The 24,624-nt window shown below is 46.3% G+C and overlaps 1 protein-coding gene across 8 annotated transcripts in view; it reads right to left on the bottom strand.

The window, feature by feature from the left end:
- Nucleotides 1-8,445: 8,445 nt before the first annotated feature.
- LOC115204505 (calcium/calmodulin-dependent protein kinase type II subunit alpha) overlaps nt 8,446-24,624 on the bottom strand; it is a 98,748-nt gene continuing 82,569 nt past the window's right edge. Inside the window, exons 13-19 of one of the 8 annotated variants that reach the window (XM_029770139.1) lie at nt 22,156-22,193; nt 19,552-19,584; nt 19,011-19,059; nt 17,042-17,117; nt 12,575-12,669; nt 11,281-11,509; nt 8,446-10,780 (exon numbers count right to left, since the gene is read on the bottom strand). In XM_029770139.1, coding sequence (XP_029625999.1) covers nt 10,750-10,780; nt 11,281-11,509; nt 12,575-12,669; nt 17,042-17,117; nt 19,011-19,059; nt 19,552-19,584; nt 22,156-22,193 — 551 coding nt within the window. In that variant the 3' untranslated portion in view covers nt 8,446-10,749. Of the gene's footprint in view, nt 10,781-11,267; nt 11,510-12,574; nt 12,670-17,041; nt 17,118-19,010; nt 19,060-19,551; nt 19,585-22,155; nt 22,194-24,624 lie in introns of all 8 variants that reach the window. The other 7 variants (XM_029770137.1, XM_029770144.1, XM_029770142.1 and 4 more) reach the window with 7 other exon arrangements.

The raw sequence follows: 24,624 nt of genomic DNA, 5'->3' as shown, positions 1-24,624 counted from the left end.
GATTTTCTAAAACGGCTCACTTCATTCCCCTCTCCAAGCTTCCATCCTCCAGGGAGACTGCGGACCTGCTGGTATCCCATGTTTTGCGGCTGCATGGAATCCCCAGTGACATTGTTTCTGACAGAGGACCCCAGTTCACATCCCAGGTATGGAGAGCCTTCTGCACAGCTCTTGTTATTAAGGTCAGCCTTTCGTCTGGATATCACCCCTAGACCAACGGTCAGACCGAGCGGGCCAACCAGGAGTTGGAAACTGCTATACGCTGTGTTACTTCAGCTAACCCTTCCTCCTGGAGTGCCCAGCTATCCTGGGTGGAATATGCCCACAACACCCTCATCAACGCCTCATCAGGTATGTCTCCCTTTGAGTGTGCTCTGGGTTACCAACCTCCCTTGTTCCCTGCCCAAGAGGTTGAAGTAGTGGTGCCCTCAGTCCAGGACCACATGCGCCATTGTCGTCGCACCTGGAGGAGGACCCGGGCTGCCCTTCTTCGTGCCTCCGCCAGGACCCAATCCAAGGCTAACCATCGTCGTGCTGCAGCTCCAGTCTACACTCCGGGCCAAAGGGTATGGCTTTCTTCAAAGGACTTGCCTCAAAGTTTTTTCGAAAAGAACTAGCTCCCCGATTCATTGGCCCCTTTGAGATTGACCATGTCATAAACCCCTCTGCTGTTCATCTAAAACGCCCTCATTCTCTCAAAATTCACCCCACCTTCCATGTATCATTAATCAAACCAGTCTCCTCAAGTCCCTTGTCCCCTCCTGCAGCTGCTCCTCCCCCCCCCTTGTCTCGCTCCAAGTCTTCCTAGAGCTAGCCGCACAGACAAACTGAGCAATCAAAAGAAAAAGGGCATTGGTCAGGGAGGTGACCAAGACCCGATGGTCATTCTGACAGAGCACCAGAGTTCCTCTGTGGAAATGGGAGAACCTTCCAGAAGAACAACCATCTCTGCTGCACTCCACCAATCAGACCTTTATGGTAAAGTGGCCAGATGGAAGACACTTCTCAGTCAAAGGCACATGACAGCCCAATTGGAGTTTGCCAAAAGGCACCTAAATGACTCTCAGATCATGAGAAACAAGATTCTCTGGTCTGATGAAACCAAGACTCTTTGGACTGAATGTCAAGCGTCACGTCTGGAGGAAACCTGGCACCATCCCTACAGTGAAGCATGGTGGTGGCAGCATCATGCTGTGGGGATGTTTTTCAGAGGCAGGACTGGGAGACTAGTCATGATCGAGGGAAAGATGAACAGAGCAAAGTACAGAGACATCCTTGATGAAAACCTGCTCCAGAGCTCTCAGGTCCTCAGACTGTGGCGAAGGTTCACCTTTCAACAAGTTAACATCCCTAAGCACACAGCCAGAGTCTCTGAATGTCCTTGAGTGGCCCAGCCAGAGGCCGGACTTGAACCCGATCGAACATCTCTGGATAGACTTAGAAATAGCTGTGCAGCGACGCTCTCCATCCAACCTGACAGAGCTTGAGAGGATCTACAGAGAAGAATGGGAGGAACTCCCCAAATGCATGTGTGCCAAGCTTTTAGCTGCATACCCAAGAAGACTGTAATCGCTACCAAAGTTGCTTCAACAAAGTACTAACTAAAGGGTCTGAATACTTATGTAAATGTGATATTTCAGTGTTTTATTTTTTATACATTTTGAAAAAAAATGTGCTTCGTCATTATGGGGTATGGTGTGTAGATTGATGAAAAAAGCTATTTAATACATTTTAGAATAAGGCTGTGATGTAACAAAATGGGGAAAATGTCAGTTGGTCTGAATACTTATGTTTCTGTGTCTATATGTTAATACATACGTTTCTTTGTATGTATGTTTATACATATGTTTCTATGCATATGTGTTCCTATCAGTGTTCAGTGTTCCTATCCAAGATGGCATAGCAGTCAGACGTCCTTTGTCCTCGTCTTGTCGTGTCCCGTGTGTATATATATTTACATATTTTCTTTGCATATCTTTTTAGAGCTTCTAAAAACTCAACTTCAAAACACTCTCCTGCAACCCGCCTCACCAATTGTTTAAAAATATAAGTATTATTCACCTCAAATCTGAAATCCACAACAGAAGTTAGCCAGTTCACTGGCTAACGTTAGTATTCAGCTAACCACGGTTGGTGGTCATCAGCTATCCTTTACCTTGAAAAGCTATCGCCGGTTTTTGAACAACGCGACTCACACCAGAGCATACCGGACCTATTTTCTCTCCATATCCCCGTATTTCTACCGCAAGCTCTGGACATTTACACCTGGATCTTACAGCTAGCTAGCTGCTATCCGAGTGACTATTGGCTAACTTCGGTCCCGGAGCAAACATCAATTATTCCGGAGCTAGCCAGCTGAAGAGTTCCATCAGCCACTCCTGGGCTACAATCACCTATCCGGACCCGCTTTACTGCCGATGCGGAGCCCCACCGGGCCTTCACGACTGGACTACCGACGTTATCTGCCCGAGGGAAGACCACCAAAAACTCTGAAATCTCCATCCCTAACTACAACATTTTCAGACAAGATAGAACGGCCAAAGGGGGTGGTGTTGCAATCTACTGCAGAGATAGCCTGCAGAGTTCTGTCCTACTATCCAGGTCTGTACCCAAACAATTTGAACTTCTACGTTTAAAAATCCACCTCTCTAAAAACAAGTCTCTCACCGTTGCCGCCTGCTATAGACCACCCTCTGCCCCCAGCTGTGCTCTGGACACCATATGTGAACTGATTTCCCCATCTATCTTCAGAGCTCGTGCTGCTAGGTGACCTAAACTGGGACATGCTTAACACCCCAGCCATCCTACAATCTAAGCTTGATGCCCTCAATCTCACACAAATTATCAATGAACATACCAGGTACCACCCCAAAGCCGTAAACACGGGCACCCTCATAGATATCATCCCAACCAACTTGCCCTCTAAATACACCTCTGCTGTTTTCAACAAAGATCTCAGCGATCATTGCCTGCATCTGTAATGGGTCAGAGGTCAAACAACCTCCACTCATCACTATCAAACGCTCCCTGAAACACTTCAGCGAGCAGGCCTTTCTAATCGAACTGGCCCTGGTATCCTGGAAGGATATTGACCTCATCCCGTAAGTAGAGAAGGCCTGGTTATTTTTTTTAAATGCCTTCCTCACTATCTTAAATAAGCATGCCCCATTCAAGAAATTTAGAACCAGGAACAGATATAGCCCTTGGTTCTCTCCAGACCTAACTGCCCTTAACCAACACAAAAACATCCTGTGGCATTCTGCATTAGCATCGAACAGCCCCCGTGATATGCAACTTTTCAGGGAAGTTAGAAACCAATATACACAGGCAGTTAGAAAAGCCAAGACTAGCTTTTTCAAGCAGAAATTTGCTTCCTGCAACACAAACTCAAAAAAGTTCTGGGACACTGTAAGGTCCATGGAGAATAAGAGCACCTCCTCCCAGCTGCCCACTGCACTGAGGCTAGGAAACCACGCTCAATGTCCCAAACGTTGCTCTTGCTGCTGGTGATTCTCTGATCCACTTCTATGCAGACAACACCATTCTGTATACTTCTGGCCCTTCTTTGTACACTGTGTTGACAAACCTCCTGATGAGCTTCAATGCCATACAACTCTCCTTCTGTGGCCTCCAACTGCTCTTAAATGCAAGTAAAACTAAGTGCATGCTTTTCAACCGTTCAATGCCCGCACCTGCATGCCCGTCCAGCATCACTACACTGGACGGTTCTGACTTAGAATATGTGGACAACTACAAATACCTAGGTGTCTGGTTAGACTGTAAACCCTCCTTCCAGACTCACATTAAGCATCTCCAATCCAAAATCAAATCTAGAATCGGCTTCCTATTTCGCAACAAAGCATCCTTCACTCATGCTGCCAAACATACCCTTGTAAAACTGACTATCCTGCCTATCCTTGACTTCGGCGATGTCATTTACAAAATAGCCTTCAACACTCTATTCAGCAAATTGGATGTAGTATATCACAGTGCCATCCGTTTTGTCACCAAAGCCCCATATACTACCCACCACTGTGACCTCAATGCTCTCGTTGGCTGGCCCTCGCTTCATATTCATCGCTAAACCCACTGGCTCCAGGTCATCTATATGTTTTTGCTAGGTAAAGCCCCGCCCTCTCAGCTCACTGGTCACCATAGCAGCACCCACCCATAGCACGCGCTCCAGCAGGTATATTTCACTGGTCACCCCCAAAGCCAATTCCTCCTTTGGCCACCTTTCCTTCCAGTTCTCTGCTGCCAATGACTGGAATGAATTGCAAAAATCACTGAAGCTGGAGACCCATATCTCCCTCACTAACTTTAAGCACCAGCTGTCAGAGCAGCTCACATATCACTGCACCTTTACATAATCCATCTGTAAATAGCCCATCCAACTACCTCATCTCCATACTGTTATTTTTTTGTTGTTGCTCTTTTGCACTCCAGTATCTCTACTTGCACATTCATCTTCTGCACATCTATCACTCCAGTGTTTAATTCCTAAATTGTAATTATTTTGCCACTATGGCCTATTTATCATCTTACCTCATTTGCAAACACTGTATATAGACTTTTTTTTCTCTATTGTATTTACTGTATGTTTGTTTATTCCATGTGTAACTCTGTGTTGTTGTTTGTGTCGCTTTGCTTTATCTTGGCCGGGTCGCAGTTGTAAATGAGAACTTGTTCTCAACCTGCCTACCTGGTTAAATAAAGGTGAAATAAAATTTTAAAAGATATTAAATGCCACAATTAATTGTTCCAACAATTGTTTACAGACAGATTATTTCACTTATAATTCACTGTTTCACAATTCCAGTGGGTCAGAAGTTTACATACACTAAGTTGACTGTGCCTTTAAACAGCTTGGAAAATTCCAGAAAATAATGTCATGGCTTTAGAAGCTTCTGAATGGCTAATTGACCTCATTTGAGTCAGTTGGAGGTGTACCTGTGGATGTATTTCAAGGCCTACCTTCAAACTCAGTGCCTCTTTGCTTGACATCATTGGAAAATCAAAAGGAATCAGCCAATACCTCAGAAAAGAATTGTAGACCTCCACAAGTCTAGTTCATCCTTGGGAGCAATTTACAAATGCCTGAAGGTACCACGTTCATCTGTACAAACAATAGTACGCAAGTATAAACACCGTGGGACCACGCAGCCGCCATACCGCTCAGGAAGGAGACGCGTTCTGTCTCCTAGAGATGAACGTACTTTGGCGTGAAAAGGTGCAAATCAATCCCAGAACAACAGCAAAGGACATTGTGAAGATGCTGGAGGAAACGGGTACAAAGTATCTATATCCACAGTAAAACGAGTCCTATAACCTGAAAGGCCACTCAGCAAGGAAGAAGCCACTGCTCCAAAACCGTACTTTGGTCTGATGAAACAAAAATATAACTGTTTGGCCATAATGACCATTTGTTATGTTTGGAGGAAAAGGGGGGAGGCTTGCAAGCCGAAGAACACCATCCCAACCGGGAAGCACGGGGGTGGCAGCATCATGTTGTGGGGGTGCTTTGCTGCAGGAGGGACTGCTGCACTTCACAAAATAGATGGCATCACGAGGAGGGAAATTATGTGGATATATTGAAGCAACATCTCAAGACATCAGTCAGGAAGTTAATGCTTGGTTCTTGGGTCTTCCAAATGGACAATGACCCCAAGCATACTTCCAAAGTCGTGGCAAAATGGCTTAAGGACAACAAAGTCAAGGTATTGGAGTGGCCATCACAAACCACTGACCTCAATCCCATAGAAAATTTGTTTGCAGAACTGAAAAAGCGTGTGCGAGGAAGGAGGCCTACAAACCTGACTCAGTTACACAAGCTCTGTCAGGAGAAATGGGCCAAAATTCACCCAACTTCTTGTGGAAAGCTTCTGGAAGGCTACCAAAAATGTTTAACCCAAGTTAAACAATGTAAAGGCAATGTAAAGATTATTCTGACATTTCATATTTTTTAATAAAGTGGTGATCCTAACTGACCTAAGACAGGGAATTCTTACTAGGATTAAATGTCAGGAATTGTGGAAAACTAAGTTTATTTGTATTTGGCTAAGATGTATGTACATTTATGACTTCAACTGTTGCTTCAGGGGGAAACTAGTTCCGCCATTGGGGTGCCAGGACAAAGAAGAGCTTGGACTGGGCTGACCGGGAGCTGCCCACCCAAAAGGGTGGGAGGGCCAAGAGACCAGAGGTGTCAGAATGAATCACTCAGGTTTGGTTGTAGGGTTTAAGCAGAGCCAATAAGTAGGGAGGGGCAGTTCCTCTTCCTCTTAGTGAATGTGACATGGGAGAACTTGGGAAGGTTGAACACCAGACGGGTTGTAGCGTTTTTGATAAGTTGCAGGGGTTTAATGGCACAAGCCGGGAGCCAACAGAAAGTTGTACAATTCTTCCACAGCGACAGGAAAGTGTCATCATAATCAAATCAATTCAATAATTTATAATACTATGATTAAATACCTATAGATAGCATTACTAAAACTGAAAACTTAAAAAGGGGCTCCCAAGTGGGGCAGCGGTCTAAGGCACTGCATCTCTGTGCTAGAGGTATTTCAAGGACAGCTTTTTTCAATCTTCGTAACATTGCAAAAATCTGAAACTTTCTGTCCAAAAATGGTGCAGAAAAATTAATCCATGCTTGTGTCACTTTTAGGTTAGACTACTGCAATGCTCTACTTTCTGGCTACCCGGAAAAAGCACAAAATAAACTTCAGTTAGTGCTAAACATGGCTGCTAGAATCTTGACTAGAACCGAAACATTTGATCATATTACTCCAGTGCTAGCCTCTCTACACTGGCTTCCTGTTAAGGCTAGGGCTGATTTCAAGGTTTTACTGCTAACCTACAAAGCATTACATGGGCTTTCTCCTACCTATCTTTCCGATTTGCTCCTGCCGTACATACCTATACATACGCTACGGTCACAAGACACTGTCCCTAGAATTTCTAAGCCATCTGCTGGAGGTAGGGCTTTCTCCTATGGAGCTCAATTTTTATGGAACGGTCAGCCTATCCGTGTGAGAGACGCAGACTCGGTCTCGACCTTTAAGTCTTTATTAAAGACTCATCTCTTCAGTAGGTTCTATGATTGAGTGTAGTCTGGCCCAGGAGTGTGAAGGTGAACGGAAAGGCACTGGAGTGACAAACCGCCCTTGCTGTCTCTGCGTGGCTGGTTCCCCTCTCTCCACCCGGTTTCTCTGCCTCTAACCCTAAGGGCTGAGTCACTGACTTACTGGTGCTCTTCCATGCCGTCCTTAGGAGGGGTGCCCCACTTGAGTGGGTTGACGTGATCTTCCTGTCTGGGTTGGCGCCCCCTTCGGGTTCGTGCCGTTGGGGAGATCTTCGTGGGCTGTACTCGGGCCTCATCTCAGGGTAGTAGGTTGGTGGTTGAAGATATCCCTCTAGTGGTGTGGGGGCTGTGCTTTGGCAAAGTGGGTGGGGTTATATCCTGCCTGTTTGGCCCAGTCCGGGGGTATCGTCGGACAGGGCCACAGTGTCTCCCGACCTCTCCTGTCTCAGCCTCCAGTATGCATGCTGCAATAGTTTATGTGTCGGGGGGCTAGAGTCAGTCTGTTATATCTGGAGTATTTTTCCTGTCACATCCGGTGTCCTGTGTGAATTTAAATATGCTCACTCTAATTCTCGCTCTCTCTCTTTTTCTCTTTTTCTCTCTTTTTCCCTAGGACCATGGCTCAGGACTACCTGGCCTGATAACTATTTTTTGTCCCCAGTCCACCTGGTCATGCTGCTGATCCAGTTTCAACTATTCTGCCTGTAGCTATGGAACCCTGACCTGTTCACTGGACGAGCTACCTTGTGCCGGACCTGCTGTTTTGGACTCTCTCTCTCTACCGCACCTGCTGTCGCTAACTCTGAATGATCGGCTATGAAAAGCCAACTGACCTGTTGTCCTCTACAACCACTGTGATTATTATTATCTCACCCTCTGTCATCTATGAACGTTTGAACATCTTGGCCATGTTCTGTTATAATCTCCACCCGGCACAGCCAGAAGAGGACTGGCCACCCCTCATAACCTGGTTCCTCTCTAGGTTTCTTCCTAGGTTCTGGCCTTTCTAGGGAGTTTTTCCTAGCCACCGTGCTTCTACATCTGCATTGCTTGCTGGTTGGGGGTTTAGGCTGGGTTTCTGTACAGCACTTTGTGACATCGGCTGATGTAAAAAGGGTTTCATGAATAGATTTGATCGATTGATAGAGGTGTCACTACAGACCCTGGTTCGATTCCAGGCTGTATCACAACCTGCCATGATTGGGAGTCCCATAGGGCGGCGCACAATTGGCCCAGCGTCATCCGGGTAAGGGTCTGGCCGGGGTAGGACGTCACTGTAAATAAGAATTTGTTCTTAACTGACTTACCTAGTTAAATAAAGGTTAAATAAAATATATTTAAAAAAAACACCAAACAATGTGGAATACCTTATCATTATAATGTTTTTATTTACAGACCCACATTCACAGTATATTATATAACAATTGCAAATGATGACTTTGAATTTTCAAAAACAGACACATTAACTTCGAGCACATAACAAACTCACATGCTTCAAAGGAAAGGCATATATCCAGAATAATAAAAAGAAAGCTTCACATAACCAGAATAATATAAAGAAATAAAGCGCCACATGCCTAGAATAATAAAAAGAAAGCTTCACATAACCAGAATAATATAAAGAAAGAGTCTCATATCCAGAATAAAATAGAGTCTCATATCCAGAATAATATAAAGAAAGCGTTTCATATCCAGAATAATATAAAGAAAGCGTTTCATATCCAGAATAATATAAAGAAAGCGTCTCATATCCAGAATAATATAAAGAAATAAAGCGCCACATATCCAGAATAGTATAAAGAAAGCATCTCATATCCAGAATAATATAAATCCTACAATAGCTCCTATACAGTACCATAAGGTCCTCAATGTGCTCCGTTGAATAGTGCCAGGAAAGAAACAGCAACATCAGAGCAGCAGTGCTGTTTTAAAGCAGTAGGCTGTAGGCCTGGCCATTTACACTAAAATACTAAACTACTGTATAAAACAAGTATACAATCTGTAGAATCAGTTCTAGAAAGCATACACAGAGGATTTGGCTGTTGTGGTTCTTCTTTTATCCTTTATTTTCAGGAAAAGATTTGTTTGTCGTATTCAGCAGATTTTTCACAAATTGCTTTACAGTACAAAGTTTGATATACATCTGTGTTGAACTGCCAATAGTAAACACGTTTTGTTTAAATCAAATTCAATTCTGGCAGTTTTTCAAAGCACAATCAAATATTCTGTGAGGCATTTATTGTTAAAACACAGGGAAACACATACTGCAGTTTAGAGGTGATATCATGTTCTTATTTGTCCCGTTTTGACATTCTTCGAACAGTAAAAAGATAAAAGAATTTATACATCTGAGAGTACATCTGAAATATCACATTTGACAAATTTGAGAACTAGAAACACAAGCAGAGAGATCCAAAGCTCATTTATACACCTGCATGTAATAAACAGTGATGTTAACACTGGAGAGTGACGAGATAGAGGGAATGGGACATCAATAAAACAAAGTCATTCAAATCAATTGTCATTTTTTTAAATCCACAACAAATATATAATCAGAAGATCACACTATTTAGTATAAAAACACAAATCTAACTTATTGCAGAAAATCCTGGGGCAGTGTTAGTGGTCTTTTTAAATTGCTTCTTACTCTGAAGTAGGCAGAATACTGTAGTTTACACTGTCCGCTGCAAGTAAGATAACTGCTCTAACAAGCAAGAGGGGGTTTGTATTGACAACAATAAAAAGTGAGGAAGATATATGGTATATACCCTCAGTCCTCATTGGAAGAACCTAAAGAAGTGCTTTGATGCTCCTCCCACATACAGTATAATATTATATTATGTAGATATTTATGTGACTATTACTATTACTTGTTATTTCTGACTGGACTTTTAATGTTATTATTAAATATTAATGTACTGATTTGTTGAGGGAGCATTGTTGAGGGTGCATTGCTGAGGGAGAATTGTTGAGGGAGCATTGTTGAATAAAAACATTTAAGTGTAAGGGAAACTGTAGGTGCCGATTACTGCGAGCGCTTTAGAGCCGCGGGAAGATGTTTACGGGGGTGGGTTATAAGGAGATTTTGGTCGATGAGGGGTGTGGCTGAGGATCATTTTTATTGAGGGGAGGGGGATTTCTCTGCTCTGCAACAGGAGTAATAAAGGCCTAGTTCACACATTTTGTGGGGATTATAAAAAATCAGCACACTCAGTATCCCTACTTCCCTCGGCTATATTTTACAGATTGAATCTTACTCATAGATCCATTGGTACTAATTGTGCCTCTGCCAAGTACTGTAGTATGACAAGAACCAAGAAGGTCAGAGAAGAACGAGCGGAGAGACAGTGTGACAAGGCTTAAATGTTCCTGACACACACAACATATACAATACATACATGAGAGCGTGACATAGTGTGACGTTAATGTGATTTGCTTATGACGGATATGAGAGGAGACGTAAACTGATTTCAAGTAAAGAGATGAGATGTGGCGTGTAGGAGGGCGGGCTCGTGGTTCCTCAGGCCGGTCGGTGGGCGTCCCTCTGTGTCCCCATGCAGCCGGCTGGTAACCCACCGGTGTCACTCAGAGAGACGTCTCACTCAAACCCTCCTGCTCTAGAGCTCAGCTGGGGTCAGAAGGGAAGACGAGAGATTGCCTGACCTCATTCAATAACAAATAGTAGGGAATAAGAGAAAACTGACCCTTATTACAGATGCCCATGCCGATACAGCTACAGAATCTCTGGCATTGAGTACTAGCAGGCCTACATGAAATAGCTACATCTCCCACCAGATGGCAGGCCTTTATTAAATAGCTACATCTCCCACCAGATGGCAGGCCTATATTAAATAGCTACATCTCCCACCAGATGCCAGGCCTTTATTAAATAGATACATCTCCTACCAGATGTCAGGCCTATATTAAATAGCTACATCTCCCACCAGATGTCAGGCCTATATTAAATAGATAAATCTCCCACCAGATGTCAGGCCTACATTAAATAGCTACATCTCCCACCAGATGTCAGGCCTATATTAAATAGCTACATCTCCCACTAGATGGCAGGCCTATATTAAATGGCTACATCTCCCACCAGATGGCAGGCCTATATTAAATAGATACATCTCCCACCACCTGAGTGTTTCCAGTATAGCAAGTAAAGGAGAGGTGAGGAGACACTCACCAGACTGGCTTACTTGGTGATGGCGGAGGGTGATCCAGAGCGGTGAAAGTGGACTATCTGCCACTTGCCATCACGGCGGTGCCAGATGCGTGTCTCCTCAGACTGGGCGGTGCGGGGCATGCCGTTGGTGTCGATGTACTGGGTGATGCGGATGTAGGCGATGCAGGCAGCTTCCTCCCCGATCAGGTGGATGTGGGGGTTCAGGATGGTGGTGTGGACAGGCTTACTGTTCTTAGACCACACTGGGGGACGAGTAACATACACACAAGACAACAGTCAGTCAATGAATAAGTAATTCTATGATTGCAGGAGTTGTCACACTGGTTTATGACTAGGTATGCCATAGTCTGTCTCACGGATGATGATGCTGTGCCTTTATCAATGCTTTACAGAATTAATATTTGAGAGGGTTAATTAGTTTCACTCTCATTATGTTTCTCTCCATTTCTCTCTTCTTTAATTTCTCTCTTCCTCTCTTTCTCTCTTCCTTGCTCTGTCATTTTCCCAATCAGTCCAATCAGGCCCATTGGAGCTGTTTCCTCTGGCTGGGAGATCAGTTGCTGATAGGAGAGGATTATCCATTACTCATCACAATGAGCCAAAAGCATTCAGTCTGCAGCCACTGTAGCAGCGAATGAACACTACATTCACTTACAGATAATGGCCCCAAGGTTCTGTTCTCCACAACTGGCTGTAATCCTAACCACATCTCATGAAATAGAAATTACATTTTGTTACCTATTATGGAAACCGTAAGCTAGAGCTTATGAGCACATATAAAGGACTATTAAAGGATATTCCAAAATATATGTTATAAACTGGGTGGTTCAAGCCCTGAATGCTGATTGGCTGACAGCTGTGGTATATCAGACCGTATATCACGGGTATGACAAAACATTTATTTTTACTGTTTTACTTACATTGGTAACCAGTTTGTAATAGCAATATGGCACCTCTGGGGTTTGTGGTATGTGGCCAATTTACCACGGCTAAGTGCTGTATCCAGGAAGAACAGCCCTTAGCCGTGGTATATTGTCCATATACCACACCCCCTCGTGCCTTATTGCTTAATCATACTATAGTGTGTATAATATGTATACTCTCCCTTCACTGGGAAAGTAAATGAGTTGTTAGTGCTGTACAGCAAGAGTTTTACAGCCCTCCTGTCTGTGTACAGCTCTGGAATTTGATGATATATACCAAACAATTCAACACAGGTTTCCTGTAGCTGTCTGTGTATAATGTAAAATTAGAATTGTGAAATTGATATAGTAGGAGGGAGGCAAGGAGAGAGCAATGCAACTTACAGTTCTCAAAGTAGAAGCCATGGAAGTCCAGGCCCTCCACCAGATTACCCAGAGCTTCTGGCTCAAACGCTGTCACACTGGGGTCACACATCTTACTGTAGGGGGAAGAGACGAGAGACGAGAGAGAGAGACGAGAGAGAGAGAGAGAGAGAGAGAGAGAGAGAGAGAGAGAGAGAGAGAGAGAGAGAGAGAGAGAGAGAGAGAGAGAGAGAGGAGAGAGAGAGAGAGAGAGAGAGAGAGAGAGAGGAGAGAGAGAGAGAGAGGAGAGAGAGAGAGAGAGAGAGAGAGAGAGAGAGAGAGAGAGAGAGAGAGAGAGGAGAGAGAGAGAGAGAGAGAGAGAGAGGAGAGAGAGACGTGACGGACAGGCTGGGGTGTTGTTACTCCCCTCAGGATGCTAAGTTTGGAGATAAACTGCTGCTGAATAGGACTATATCTGGCACGGTGTAGTGGGCTTGTGGGAGATTCACACTACTCAAACACTTCAGATAGGCTATTGGGATATAGACGTTTACTGTTTACTCAGAGCTGCATCAGCTAGAGTTGAATGAAATACAATGGCCTTGTTATTCATATGGTTCACACAGAGGGATCTATTTTAACAAACCTAACTTATGGTAAATCTAAGCGCTGGAGATAGTGCTATAGGTCCAGGGGTGTGTCCGAAATATTTTAGCTATTTTCACAGCCGTTATTATGAGTGCAATAGCTGGCGGTGCAGTGAAAGGGCTGGGTTTTGATGAATGAACAAGTTGTACGTGTGGCGAGGGCTTGGCCACTCACTGGCCATTCAAGGCATTCCATGGATGTGCTTGTCTCCAGTTCTGTAGGTTATTGACGATCTTTGCCTTGTCATCAACTCCAATTCGGCTGGGGGCAGGGAATGTTCTAGTCCATTGTGGATTGATTCTACAGTTTATTAAACAGCATAGGCTACAATAACGAGTAATAGTAACACAAAAAATATCCAGTGTTGCTCAATATGTTTGGAGTGTTGATTGTCAACATTGTTGTAATTGGCACCAATGAGAATAGGCCCTGTACGCATCGCACTTCCCCTCAAATAAAAAATACTAGGCTCCCATACATGTGTGAGGTAGGTTCTCAATAAGCCAGATATTTCCTCAGCCTCCCCTTGATATGGCCTTATAGGACTGAACATCTTGAATAGCCTACACTATTTAAAAAAAACACAAATCTAGATGCTTCAACTAATTATTATTAAGTAACTGGTTCCACAGCCTTTTTTTGTTTACTCAACTTTTGTTACCTGAACTTAAGATTTTTAGTTGAGACAAACTTAGCTCCAACATGAGAAAACATAGGCAAAAATACTGTCAATTAAAAATGATGAGTTTGCTCAATTTGTCTCATATGTTAATTCAACTACAAATGATTATTTTTGGCATCTTACCCCCAAAAAAATGCAGTGGAACTAGTTACGCACACAGAGTGCTTTTAACATTGTGTTTTCAATGTACATATTTGACACATGTTGGCTATATAATGCATGATCGTTTATATAGTCATTATTATTCAACATGTCTTCAACTGGGATTTGAACTCACAACCTCTTGGCTCACAGCATTCCGATCATCCTGATATGCCACCATGCCTACACCAATTATCAGTTAATCTGACTATACTCTCATCATTGATTTGATGTAATTATTTAAGCAATTTTAGGTTTTTCTGTATAGGTGTCTAATGTTGGTGGAGGCATATTACTGTTTTAATGTTAATCTATCATTAATCACCATGATAAATAAAGCAGTTTTTGTTGAGTGTACAAAGTGCAAAGTGTAGCAATACAGGTGTAATTAGTTCTAGACACAGATATGGTGGCGTAGCAGGAAGATTGGAATGCTGTGAACCAAGTGGTTGTGAGTTCAAAACCCAGGTTAAGACGTGTTGAATACCATTTTCTGTATAGCCCTCACCCTCCGATCCAACAGGTCCCAGACGTGCTCAATGGGATTGAGATCCGAGCTCTTCGCTGGCCATGGCAGAACACTGACATTCCTGTCTTGCAGGATATCATGAGCAGTATGGCTGGAGGGTCATTTCAGGATGAGCCTGCAGGAAGGGTACCACATGAGGGAGGAGGATGTCTTCCCTGTAACGCACAGCGTTGAGATTGCCTGCAATGACAACAATCTCAGTCCGATGATTCTGTGACACACCGCCCCAGACCATGACGGATCCTTCACCTCCAAATCGATCCTGCTCCAGAGTACAGGCCTCGGTGTAACGCTCATTCCTTCGATGATAAACGCGAATCCAACCATCACCCCTGGTGAGACAAAACAGTGACTCGTCAGTAAAGAGCACTTTTTGCCAGTCCTGTCTGGTCCAGCGACGGTGGGTTTATGCCCATAGGCAACGTTGTTGGTGGTGATGTCTGGTGAGGACCTGCCTTACAACAGGCCTACAAGCCCTCAGTCCAGCCTCTCTCAGCCTATTGCGGACAGTCTGAGCACTGATGGAGGGATTGTGCGTTCCTGGTGTAACTCGGGCAGTTGTTGTTGCCATCCTGTACCTGTCCCGCAGGTGTGATGTTCGGATGTACTGATCCAGGTGTTGTTACATGTGGTCTGCCACTGCGAGGATGATCAGCTGTCCGTCCTGTCTCCCTGTAGTGCTGTCTTAGGCGTCTCACAGTACGGACATTGCAATTTATTGCCCTGGCCACATCTGCAGTCCTCATGCTTTCTTGCAGCATGCCTAAGACACGTTCACACAGATGAGCAGGGACCCTGGGCATCTTTCTTTTAGTGTTTTTCAGAGTCAGTTGAAAGGCCTCTTTAGTGTCCTAAGTTTTCATAACCTGCCGTCTAAGCTGTTATTGTCTTAACGACCGTTCCACAGGTGCATGTTCATTCATTGTTTATGGTTCATTGAACAAGCATGAGAAACAGTGTTTAAACCCTTTACAATGAAGATCGATGAAATTATTTGGATTTTTACAAATTATCTTTGAAAGACAGTGTTCTGAAAAAGGACGTTTCTTTTTTTGCAGCCTTTTTAGGGGGCGTAAAATGCAAAAATAATCATTTCTAGTTGAATGAACATATGAGAAATATTTAGCAAACACATCATTTTAAGTTGACAAAAATGTTGTCCTACGTTTGCTCATGTTGGAGCCAAGTTTGGGCATTTTTTAATCATTTAACACTTGACTGAAAAGTTTAGTAAAAAAAAAAGCCTTTGGAAGCAGTTACTTAATAATTATAGTTTTACAGTGTGTTTTTGGAGCACCGCGTCTTTGGTAACCTGACAAGAGGCGCTCTTTGGAAAAGGGGATGGATATAAGCCGAATGGAGTATGCACTGTATGTAAATAATGCAAAAGCATGTTGAGAAAAAAGCCTCACGAGTAGACCATTTAGAAACATTTTCTGGATATAGGCTTGGCTAATGCATGGCCAGGATAAGAGAAATAGCAGTTTTCGTACTACCCTGTAGTAGGGTAACGGTCGTCTACTAAGGACTTGTTTTTTAATCAAACAAAATGGAAAACAAGCAAGCATTGTCACAGGAAAATTACTTACATTTTTCAAACAGGTTAAAATTGCAAAGGAGCTTGCTTAACGCCAGACGAACATATAGCCCGGAATATCTTAACATATGTGCATCGTCTTGGAGCAAATTAATGGTATGCACAGCTATTCATGATCAAGGGATTAACTTGTTCAGCCTCCGAATGGCCTTGATTGGTCATACAGACAGTTTTCTCCCTCCTTGATTAGAAGAATTTAGTCCCAGACACATGCACTGGGAGTGATATATCTGTAAAATCAGTAAGGACATAGACCTACGGAGGTTTCCCCTCACAACCACCTGAAAGCCATCTTAGAATAATGTCTAAAGCCAAACACTGAGCTTTCAATTACACTGTTACAGTTAAGACAAACCCTGAGTTATCAATTACACTGTTACAGTTAAGACAAACCCTGAGTTATCAATTACACTGTTACAGTTAAGACAAACCCTGAGTTATCAATTACACTGTTACAGTTAAGACAAACCCTGAGTTAAGCCAATCAGAGTGCTGTATCAGTAGGAGACATGTTCGTTACCAATGTATGTTTCTAACCCTCTTTATCACTTCTCTACAGCAAGACAGTGACTGAACAGTGAGTGAACAGTGAGTGAACAGTGAGTGAGCAGTGAGTGAACAGTGAGTGAGCAGTGAGTGAACAGTGAGTGAGCAGTGAGTGAACAGTGAGTGAGCAGTGAGTGAACAGTGAGTGAGCAGTGAGTGAACAGTGAGTGAACAGTGAGTGAACAGTGAGTGAGGAGTGAGTGAGGAGTGAGTGAACAGTGAGTGAACAGTGAGTGAGCAGTGAGTGAACAGTGAGTGAACAGTGAGTGAGAAGTGAGTGAACAGTGAGTGAACAGTGAGTGAACAGTGAGTGAGAGGTGAGTGAACAGTGAGTGAATGGGTCCAGTATGTGGTCTGTTTACTTACGTGTAGCTCTCAAAGTCTCCATTGCTGATGGCTTCTATGAGCTGCTCTGTTACCTTGATGATCTCCTGTTTCCTCACTGTGAAACATAGACACACTGCACTGACACACAGCACTGACACACACCACTGACACACCGTTCTGACACACAGCACTGACACACAGCACTGACACACAGCACTGACACACCGTTCTGACACACAGCACTGACACACCGTTCTGACACACCGTTCTGACACACCGCTCTGACACACCGTTCTGACACAGCTCTGACACAGCTCTGACACACCGTTCTGACACGCTCTGACACACCGCTCTGACACACCGCTCTGACACACCGCTCTGACACACAGCTCTGACACACAGCTCTGACACACAGCACTGACACACCGTTCTGACACACCGTTATGGCACACAGCTCTGCACTGAGAACTGCTGACAACAAGCACCATGATGAATAGGACTGTAGGACTGCAGTATTCCTGGCACTGGAATATATAAATGAGTTGTTCCTGCTGTATAGCAACAGTTTTTATTTAGCTTTATGGACCTTTTGTACAGACCTGGGATGTGTGCGTGTGTGTGTGTGTTGTCTGTTTGTGTATGTGTGTGTCTGCCTGCTGCCTCTCAGTGCTTTGTTGAGTGTGAGGGGGCTGTTCTCTGCCCACACTGAGAGATGCACTGTGCCAGCAGAGAGAGAGTTTCACTCCCACCAGCTCTGGGTTGCAGCTCAGAGTTGGGAAAGCAAGGTCGTGCCTTGCATATGGTGAAGAGGGGATGCTCACAGAGGGTTACATCCTCACAGTTTGTCCTCCTAACTCCCTCTTTCTCTTCAATAAATACAGAACTGGGAGAATTCAAGCTACCTAGAAATCAGTAGAATGCAGATGATATTTGACATACACTAGCTATTAGAGACTATGCCAGTGATTGACTGTCAAAGCTAGCAAATTATCAAGTACACATGTTTATATCGCTTGTCATGCGCTTTAGGAAGTCTTTCATCTTTCATATCTCTCTCTCTCACTCTCTCTCTCTCTCTCTCTCTCTCTCTCTCTCTCTCTCTCTCTCTCTCTCTCTCTCTCTCTAACCTTCCTTCACACCCAACCAACACCTTCAACCACTGCAGAGATCATTGTTCTATCTCTCGTCTCACCCACTCTCCACCTACACAGTTTCTCTGCATCGCCCTAATTGCAGCTCTTCCACATGCATCTACCTCCTCTCTGGAGAAATCCCAATGACATTTTCTCAAACCACTCTTGTAGGAGGAGGTAACGTGTTGAAATGTATCCATTTGTTTCCAAAACATCAATGAGCTGCTGTAGTCAAAGAGGAGCATTACCTTACAACAGACCCGTCTCTTAGGAAGAGCTGTAAGGTTTACTGACAGAGAGAAGACAGGCTTTCTATCTATTTATTCCCATTCCATAGAACACGGATGCTCAAACTGGCATAAGCAACAGCAATGCAACTCCACCACCAGCCGTTATTAAACTGACTTACTCATATTCATTCATGAGAGTACTGCCTCAGTCAAGCTATTAAATAGAGTTCCATACAGTAGCTATTTGCATTGCTTTATTAACGGAAATGCTTTCACAGTAGCCAATCGTCATGGTAGACCCTTCTTGAAAAACATAAGGCAGAGGATGTCAATCTGTTCTCCTCCTCTGTTAGGTTGTCAGTCATGTAAATGGACGGTAACTGAAGTAAGAGTGAACCTATCCACAGCAGTGTTGTGCTGGTTTTGGGGTTATTTTTAGCATTATCGAGTATCACTTCCTGAGCCAGAGAAAGCCATATCTCAACAGCTCAATATGTGAGTGTGTGCAACATATATGACCACCGTAGGATATCTGTTTAGTTTAGCAGAGCTCTATTCCCCCTGACAGCTGTCACCCTGTCCTATTAACATGTCCAGACTGCTAGAGGTGAGGCGATGAGAGGTGAGACGAGGGGAGAACCTTACCTCTGGTGTCTTCATCCTCAATAGTGGTGTTGGTGCTTTCAGAGGATTCCTAGAAACGACACACAGACGGGTTCAGAGATTCACACTCAATCATAGAAAGTGGTATTCTCTCCACACCAGGAAGTGGAATAGCCGGGTCAACACAACACACACACACCTCCAACAGACAGACAGCTGCCTCCCTGTCTGCACCTTTAAGAGAGAGAGAACAGGCTGTTTGGTTATTTCTGAGGTCTAGCTGGTTAGGAGTAGGGTGAGATATGGGAGGGAGGGAAACACCTAGAGAAGGAGAGATGGGTTACCCCCACGATGAACCCCCAAGAGCTTATCAAAAAGCATCGGGATTAGGCAACGTTAGAGATGGGATGGTCACACACAAAAACAAAAAGAAAGTCCAGCTCCATTTTGAATGACAGCTTTATTCGCTTGTTCATTGGTTCGTTTGGATTTTCTAAAGCTATTATCACTTTCCCTGTTAGGTGGAAAGCCGAGAGGCGTGGCCGAGAGGCATGGCCAAGCGGGTGGGGAATATCACACTCACCATCAGCTGGACGCTGGAACTGGACTTCCTTTTCTGGAAGAGAAATGAGAAGAGGTTAGACAGGAACACACAGGATGAGATGGAGACGCCAGGGAGCGACAGAGGGAGGAGAGGGACACCTCCATGCTGCGGAGGGAGGAGAGGGACACCTCCATGCTGCGGAGGGAGGAGAGGGACACCTCCATGCTGCGGAGGGAGGAGAGGGACACCTCCATGCTGCGGAGGGAGGAGAGGGACACCTCCATGCTGCAGAGGGAGGAGAGGGACACCTCCATGCTGCAAAGGGAGGAGAGAGACACCTCCAGGCTGCAGAGGGAGGAGAGGGACACCTCCATGCTGCGGAGGGAGGTGAGGGACACCTCCATGGTGCAGAGGGAGGAGAGAGACACCTCCATGCTGATGAGGGAGGAGAGAGACACCTCCATGCTGCAGAGGGAGGAGAGGGACACCTCCATGCTGCGGAGGGAGGAGAGGGACACCTCCATGCTGCGGAGGGAGGAGAGGGACACCTCCATGCTGCAGAGGGAGGAGAGGGACACCTCCATGCTGCAGAGGGAGGACATGTATGTGGGTTTGAGGCTCAGGATGTGTGTGTGTGTGTGTTTGGGGTTCATGTTGCCAACGTTGCCGTTGTCATCTCCCCAGGACACCTCTGTGAGCAGTCTGGTCGGCAGGCGGTGTGGCGGTGTGGCTGTTGTGGCGGTGTAGCTGTTGTGGTGGTGTGGCGGTGTAGCTGTTGTGGCGGTGTGGCTGTTGTGGCGGTGTGGTTGTTGTGGCGGTGTGGCTGTTGTGGCGGTGTGGCTGTTGTGGCGGTTGTGGCGGTTGAGGAGGTGTGGCGGTTGTGGTGGTTGTGGCGGTTAAGGAGGTGTGGCGGTTGAGGAGGCGTGGAGGTTGTGGCGATTGTGGCGGTTGTGGCGGTTGAGGAGGTGTGGCAGTTGAGGAGGTGTGGAGGTTGTGGCGGTTGTGGTGATTGTGGCGGTGTGGCGGTTGAGGAGGTGTGGCGGTTGTGGCGGTTGTGGCGGTTGTGGCGGTTGTGGCGGTTGTGGCGGTTGTGGCGATTGAGGAGGTGTGGCGGTTGTGGCGGTTGAGGAGGTGTGGCAGTGTGGCGGTTGAGGAGGTGTGGCAGTGTGGCGGTTGTGGCGGTTGTACCCCTTGTGGCGGTGTGTAGTGTAGGAAACCTCTGGGCCCGGCAGGGCTGTGGTCAGGGAATGCCTTTGATAAGGCAGAGCTGGCAGGGCTGTGGTCAGGGAATGCCTTTGATAAGGCAGAGCTGGCAGGGCTGTGGTCAGGGAATGCCTTTGATAAGGCAGAGCTGGCAGGGCTGTAGTCAGGGAGGAATGTCTTTGATAAGGCAGAGCTGGCAGGGCTGTGGTCAGGGAGGAATGCCTTTGATAAGGCAGAGCTGGCAGGGCTGTGGTCAGGGAGGAATGTCTTTGATAAGGCAGAGCTGGCAGGGCTGTGGTCAGGGAGGAATGCCTTTGATAAGGCAGAGCTGGCAGGGCTGTGGTCAGGGATGAATGTCTTTGATAAGGCAGAGCTGGCAAGGCTGTGGTCAAGGAGGAATGTCTTTGATAAGGCAGAGCTGGCAAGGCTGTGGTCAAGGAGGAATGTCTTTGATAAGGCAGAGCTGGCAGGGCTGTGGTCAGGGAGGAATGCCTTTGATAAGGCAGAGCTGGCAGGGCTGTGGTCAGGGATGAATGTCTTTGATAAGGCAGAGCTGGCAGGGCTGTAGTCAGGGAGGAATGCCTTTGATAAGGCAGAGCTGGCAGGGCTGTGGTCAGGGATGAATGTCTTTGATAAGGCAGAGCTGGCAGGGCTGTGGTCAGGGAGGAATGCCTTTGATAAGGCAGAGCTGGCAGGGCTGTGGTCAGGGATGAATGTCTTTGATAAGGCAGAGCTGGCAGGGCTGTAGTCAGGGAGGAATGCCTTTGATAAGGCAGAGCTGGCAGGGCTGTGGTCAGGGATGAATGTCTTTGATAAGGCAGAGCTGGCAGGGCTGTGTGGCCAGCAGCATGCCTCACTAATCCCAGTATCAGACACCCTGGACTGGACTGGCTGCTCCTTATTAAGGCCCCAGCGGGAACTGGGGGAGTACCACCGGTGGAGCCTATCCCTGATACATGTATATAGTAACTCACACAGACTAACTTACAGAAACACACTTATAATAGTGGAACACTCACAAACAACACGAATAAACAGACAGACTCTCCTACTGGCTTTGATACAGATGAACTGTCAAAGCACTAATCCCATTAGATACCTATCTCCTAGTACTGTCCTGGGACTGGACTGGACTGGACTGGAGGACACATTTTGGGTGGGGCCAGCCGGTGTGTTCAGAGAGAATGGAGCAGACATTGAAACTCCCACAATCCCATTGACTACTTGGATCTGTGATGTTACCTTTTCAAAGAGCATGTTTGATTTATTCAGTTTTGCAGAGAAGGTGAAAATAGCTTTCAACTTTCACAAAATGTTGAATAACGGCCACATTTTTAAATAATGTTTTATGGACAGCGGGTGTAATATACCCCAAAAGTCCTCCTCCAGGCCAGGTTTACTCCACGGTGAGAAGAGAACCCTGTGGAGCTGGAGCCCTACCTTCACACCATCAGTCTTCTTGTTGGCCTTGTTACCTCCTGCGCGGGACACAAAGAGAAACAGGATGGTGAAAAATGGCACTAACGCCCAAAAGACGAGGGCGAAGGGCATGGCCAACAGTCTCAGTCAAATGAAAAGAGGAGGGCAAAGGACAACAGTCTCAGTCAAATGAAAAGAGGAGGGCGAAGGACATGGCCAACAGTCTCAGTCAAATGAAAAGAGGAGGGCAAAGGACAACAGTCTCAGTCAAATGAAAAGAGGAGGGCGAAGGGCATGGCCAACAGTCTCAGTCAAATGAAAAGAGGAGGGCAAAGGACAACAGTCTCAGTCAAATGAAAAGAGGAGGGTGAAGGGCATGGCCAACAGTCTCAGTCAAATGAAAAGAGGAGGGCGAAGGACATGGCCAACAGTCTCAGTCAAATTAAAAGAGGAGGGCGAAGGGCAAGGCCAACAGTCTCAGTGAAATGAAAAGAGGAGGGCGAAGGGCAACAGTCTCAGTCAAATGAAAAGAGGGCGAAGGGCAACAGTCTCAGTCAAATGAAAAGAGGGCGAAGGGCGTGGCCAACAGTCTCAGTCAAATGAAAAGAGGAGAGAGGAGGGCGAAGGGCAAGGCCAACAGTCTCAGTCAAATGAAAAGAGGGCGAAGGGCATGGCCAACAGTCTCAGTCAAATGAAAAGAGGAGGGCGAAGGCCAACAGTCTCAGTCAAATGAAAAGAGGAGGGCGAAGGTCAACAGTCTCAGTCAAATGAAAAGAGGTAGAAGAACATTTTAGAAAACCTGATCCATAAGTCTCCTGGGAAATAAAATATAATATTTTATTCAAATCAAGCCGTCTTCCTGATCTCCACTGATCAAAAACTCAATGAGACGGTCATATTGCCGAAGAGTCACTAGGAGTATCCAAACCCAGCGGCTTGTTGAAGATTCTCTAAGGTCATTCAACTGGTAAAACAAGAGTTTTTAGAGAAGATAAGCACCATAAAAAAAGAAAAACTCTAATTCCCAATGGTTCACTCTATAGTGTAACACCAGGGGTCCCGACTGCTCTGCTACAGAGGCTGAGAGGTGTCCAGACTGCTCTGCTACAGAGGCTGAGAGATGTCCAGACTGCTCTGCTACAGAGGCTGAGAGATGTCCAGACTGCTCTGCTACAGAGGCTGAGAGATGTCCAGACGGCTCTGCTACAGAGGCTGAGAGATGTCCAGACTGCTCTGCTACAGAGGCTGAGAGATGTCCAGACTGCTCTGCTACAGAGGCTGGCCGTTGGGTGAGAGAGGTCCAGACTTGGCTCTGCTACAGAGGCTGGCCGGTGGGTGAGAGTGGTCCAGACTGCTCTGCTACAGAGGCTGAGAGATGTCCAGACTGCTTTGCTACAGAGGCTGGCCGGTGGATGAGAGAGGTCCAGACTGGGCTCTGCTACAGAGGCTGGCCGGTGGGTGAGAGAGGTACAGACTGCTCTGCTACAGAGGCTGAGAGATGTCCAGACTGCTCTGCTACAGAGGCTGAGAGATGTCCGGACTGCTCTGCTACAGAGGCTGAGAGATGTCCGGACTGCTCTGCTACAGAGGCTGAGAGAGGTCCAGACTGCTCTGCTACAGAGGCTGGCCGGTGGGTGAGAGAGGTCCAGACTGCTCTGCTACAGAGGATGGCCGGTGGGTGAAGAGAAGTCCAGACTGGGCTCTGCTACAGAGGCTGGCCGGTGGGTGAGAGAGGTCCAGACTGGGCTCTGCTACAGAGGCTGGCCGGTGGGTGAGAGAGATCCAGACTGGGCTCTGCTACAGAGCCTGGCCGGTGGGTGAGAGAGGTCCAGACTGGGCTCTGCTACAGAGGCTGGCCGGTGGGTGAGAGAGATCCAGACTGGGCTCTGCTACAGAGGCTGGCCGGTGGGTGAGAGAGATCCAGACTGCTCTGCTACAGAGGCTGGCCGGTGGGTGAGAGAGGTCCAGACTGGGCTCTGCTACAGAGGCTGGCCGGTGGGTGAGAGAGGTCCAGACTGCTCTGCTACAGAGGCTGGCCGGTGGGTGAGAGAGGTCCAGACTGCTCTGCTACAGAGGCTGGCCGGTGGGTGAGAGAGGTCCAGACTGCTCTGCTACAGAGGCTGGCCGGTGGGTGAGAGAGGTCCAGACTGGGCTCTGCTACAGAGGCTGGCCGGTGGGTGAGAGAGGTCCAGACTGGGCTCTGCTACAGAGGCTGGCCGGTGGATGAGAGAGATCCAGACTGGGCTCTGCTACAGAGGCTGGCCGGTGGGTGAGAGAGGTCCAGACTGCTCTGCTACAGAGGCTGGCCGGTGGGTGAGAGAGGTCCAGACTGGGCTCTGCTACAGAGGCTGGCCGGTGGGTGAGAGAGTTCCAGACTGCTCTGCTACAGAGGCTGGCCGGTGGGTGAGAGAGGTCCAGACTGGGCTCTGCTACAGAGGCTGGCCGGTGGGTGAGAGAGGTCCAGACTGCTCTGCTACAGAGGCTGGCCGG

This window comes from Salmo trutta, chromosome 12 (genome assembly GCF_901001165.1).
Source record: "Salmo trutta chromosome 12, fSalTru1.1, whole genome shotgun sequence".
Taxonomy (NCBI): Eukaryota; Metazoa; Chordata; class Actinopteri; order Salmoniformes; family Salmonidae; genus Salmo; species Salmo trutta.
This window is presented reverse-complemented; position numbering and strand designations above follow the sequence as displayed.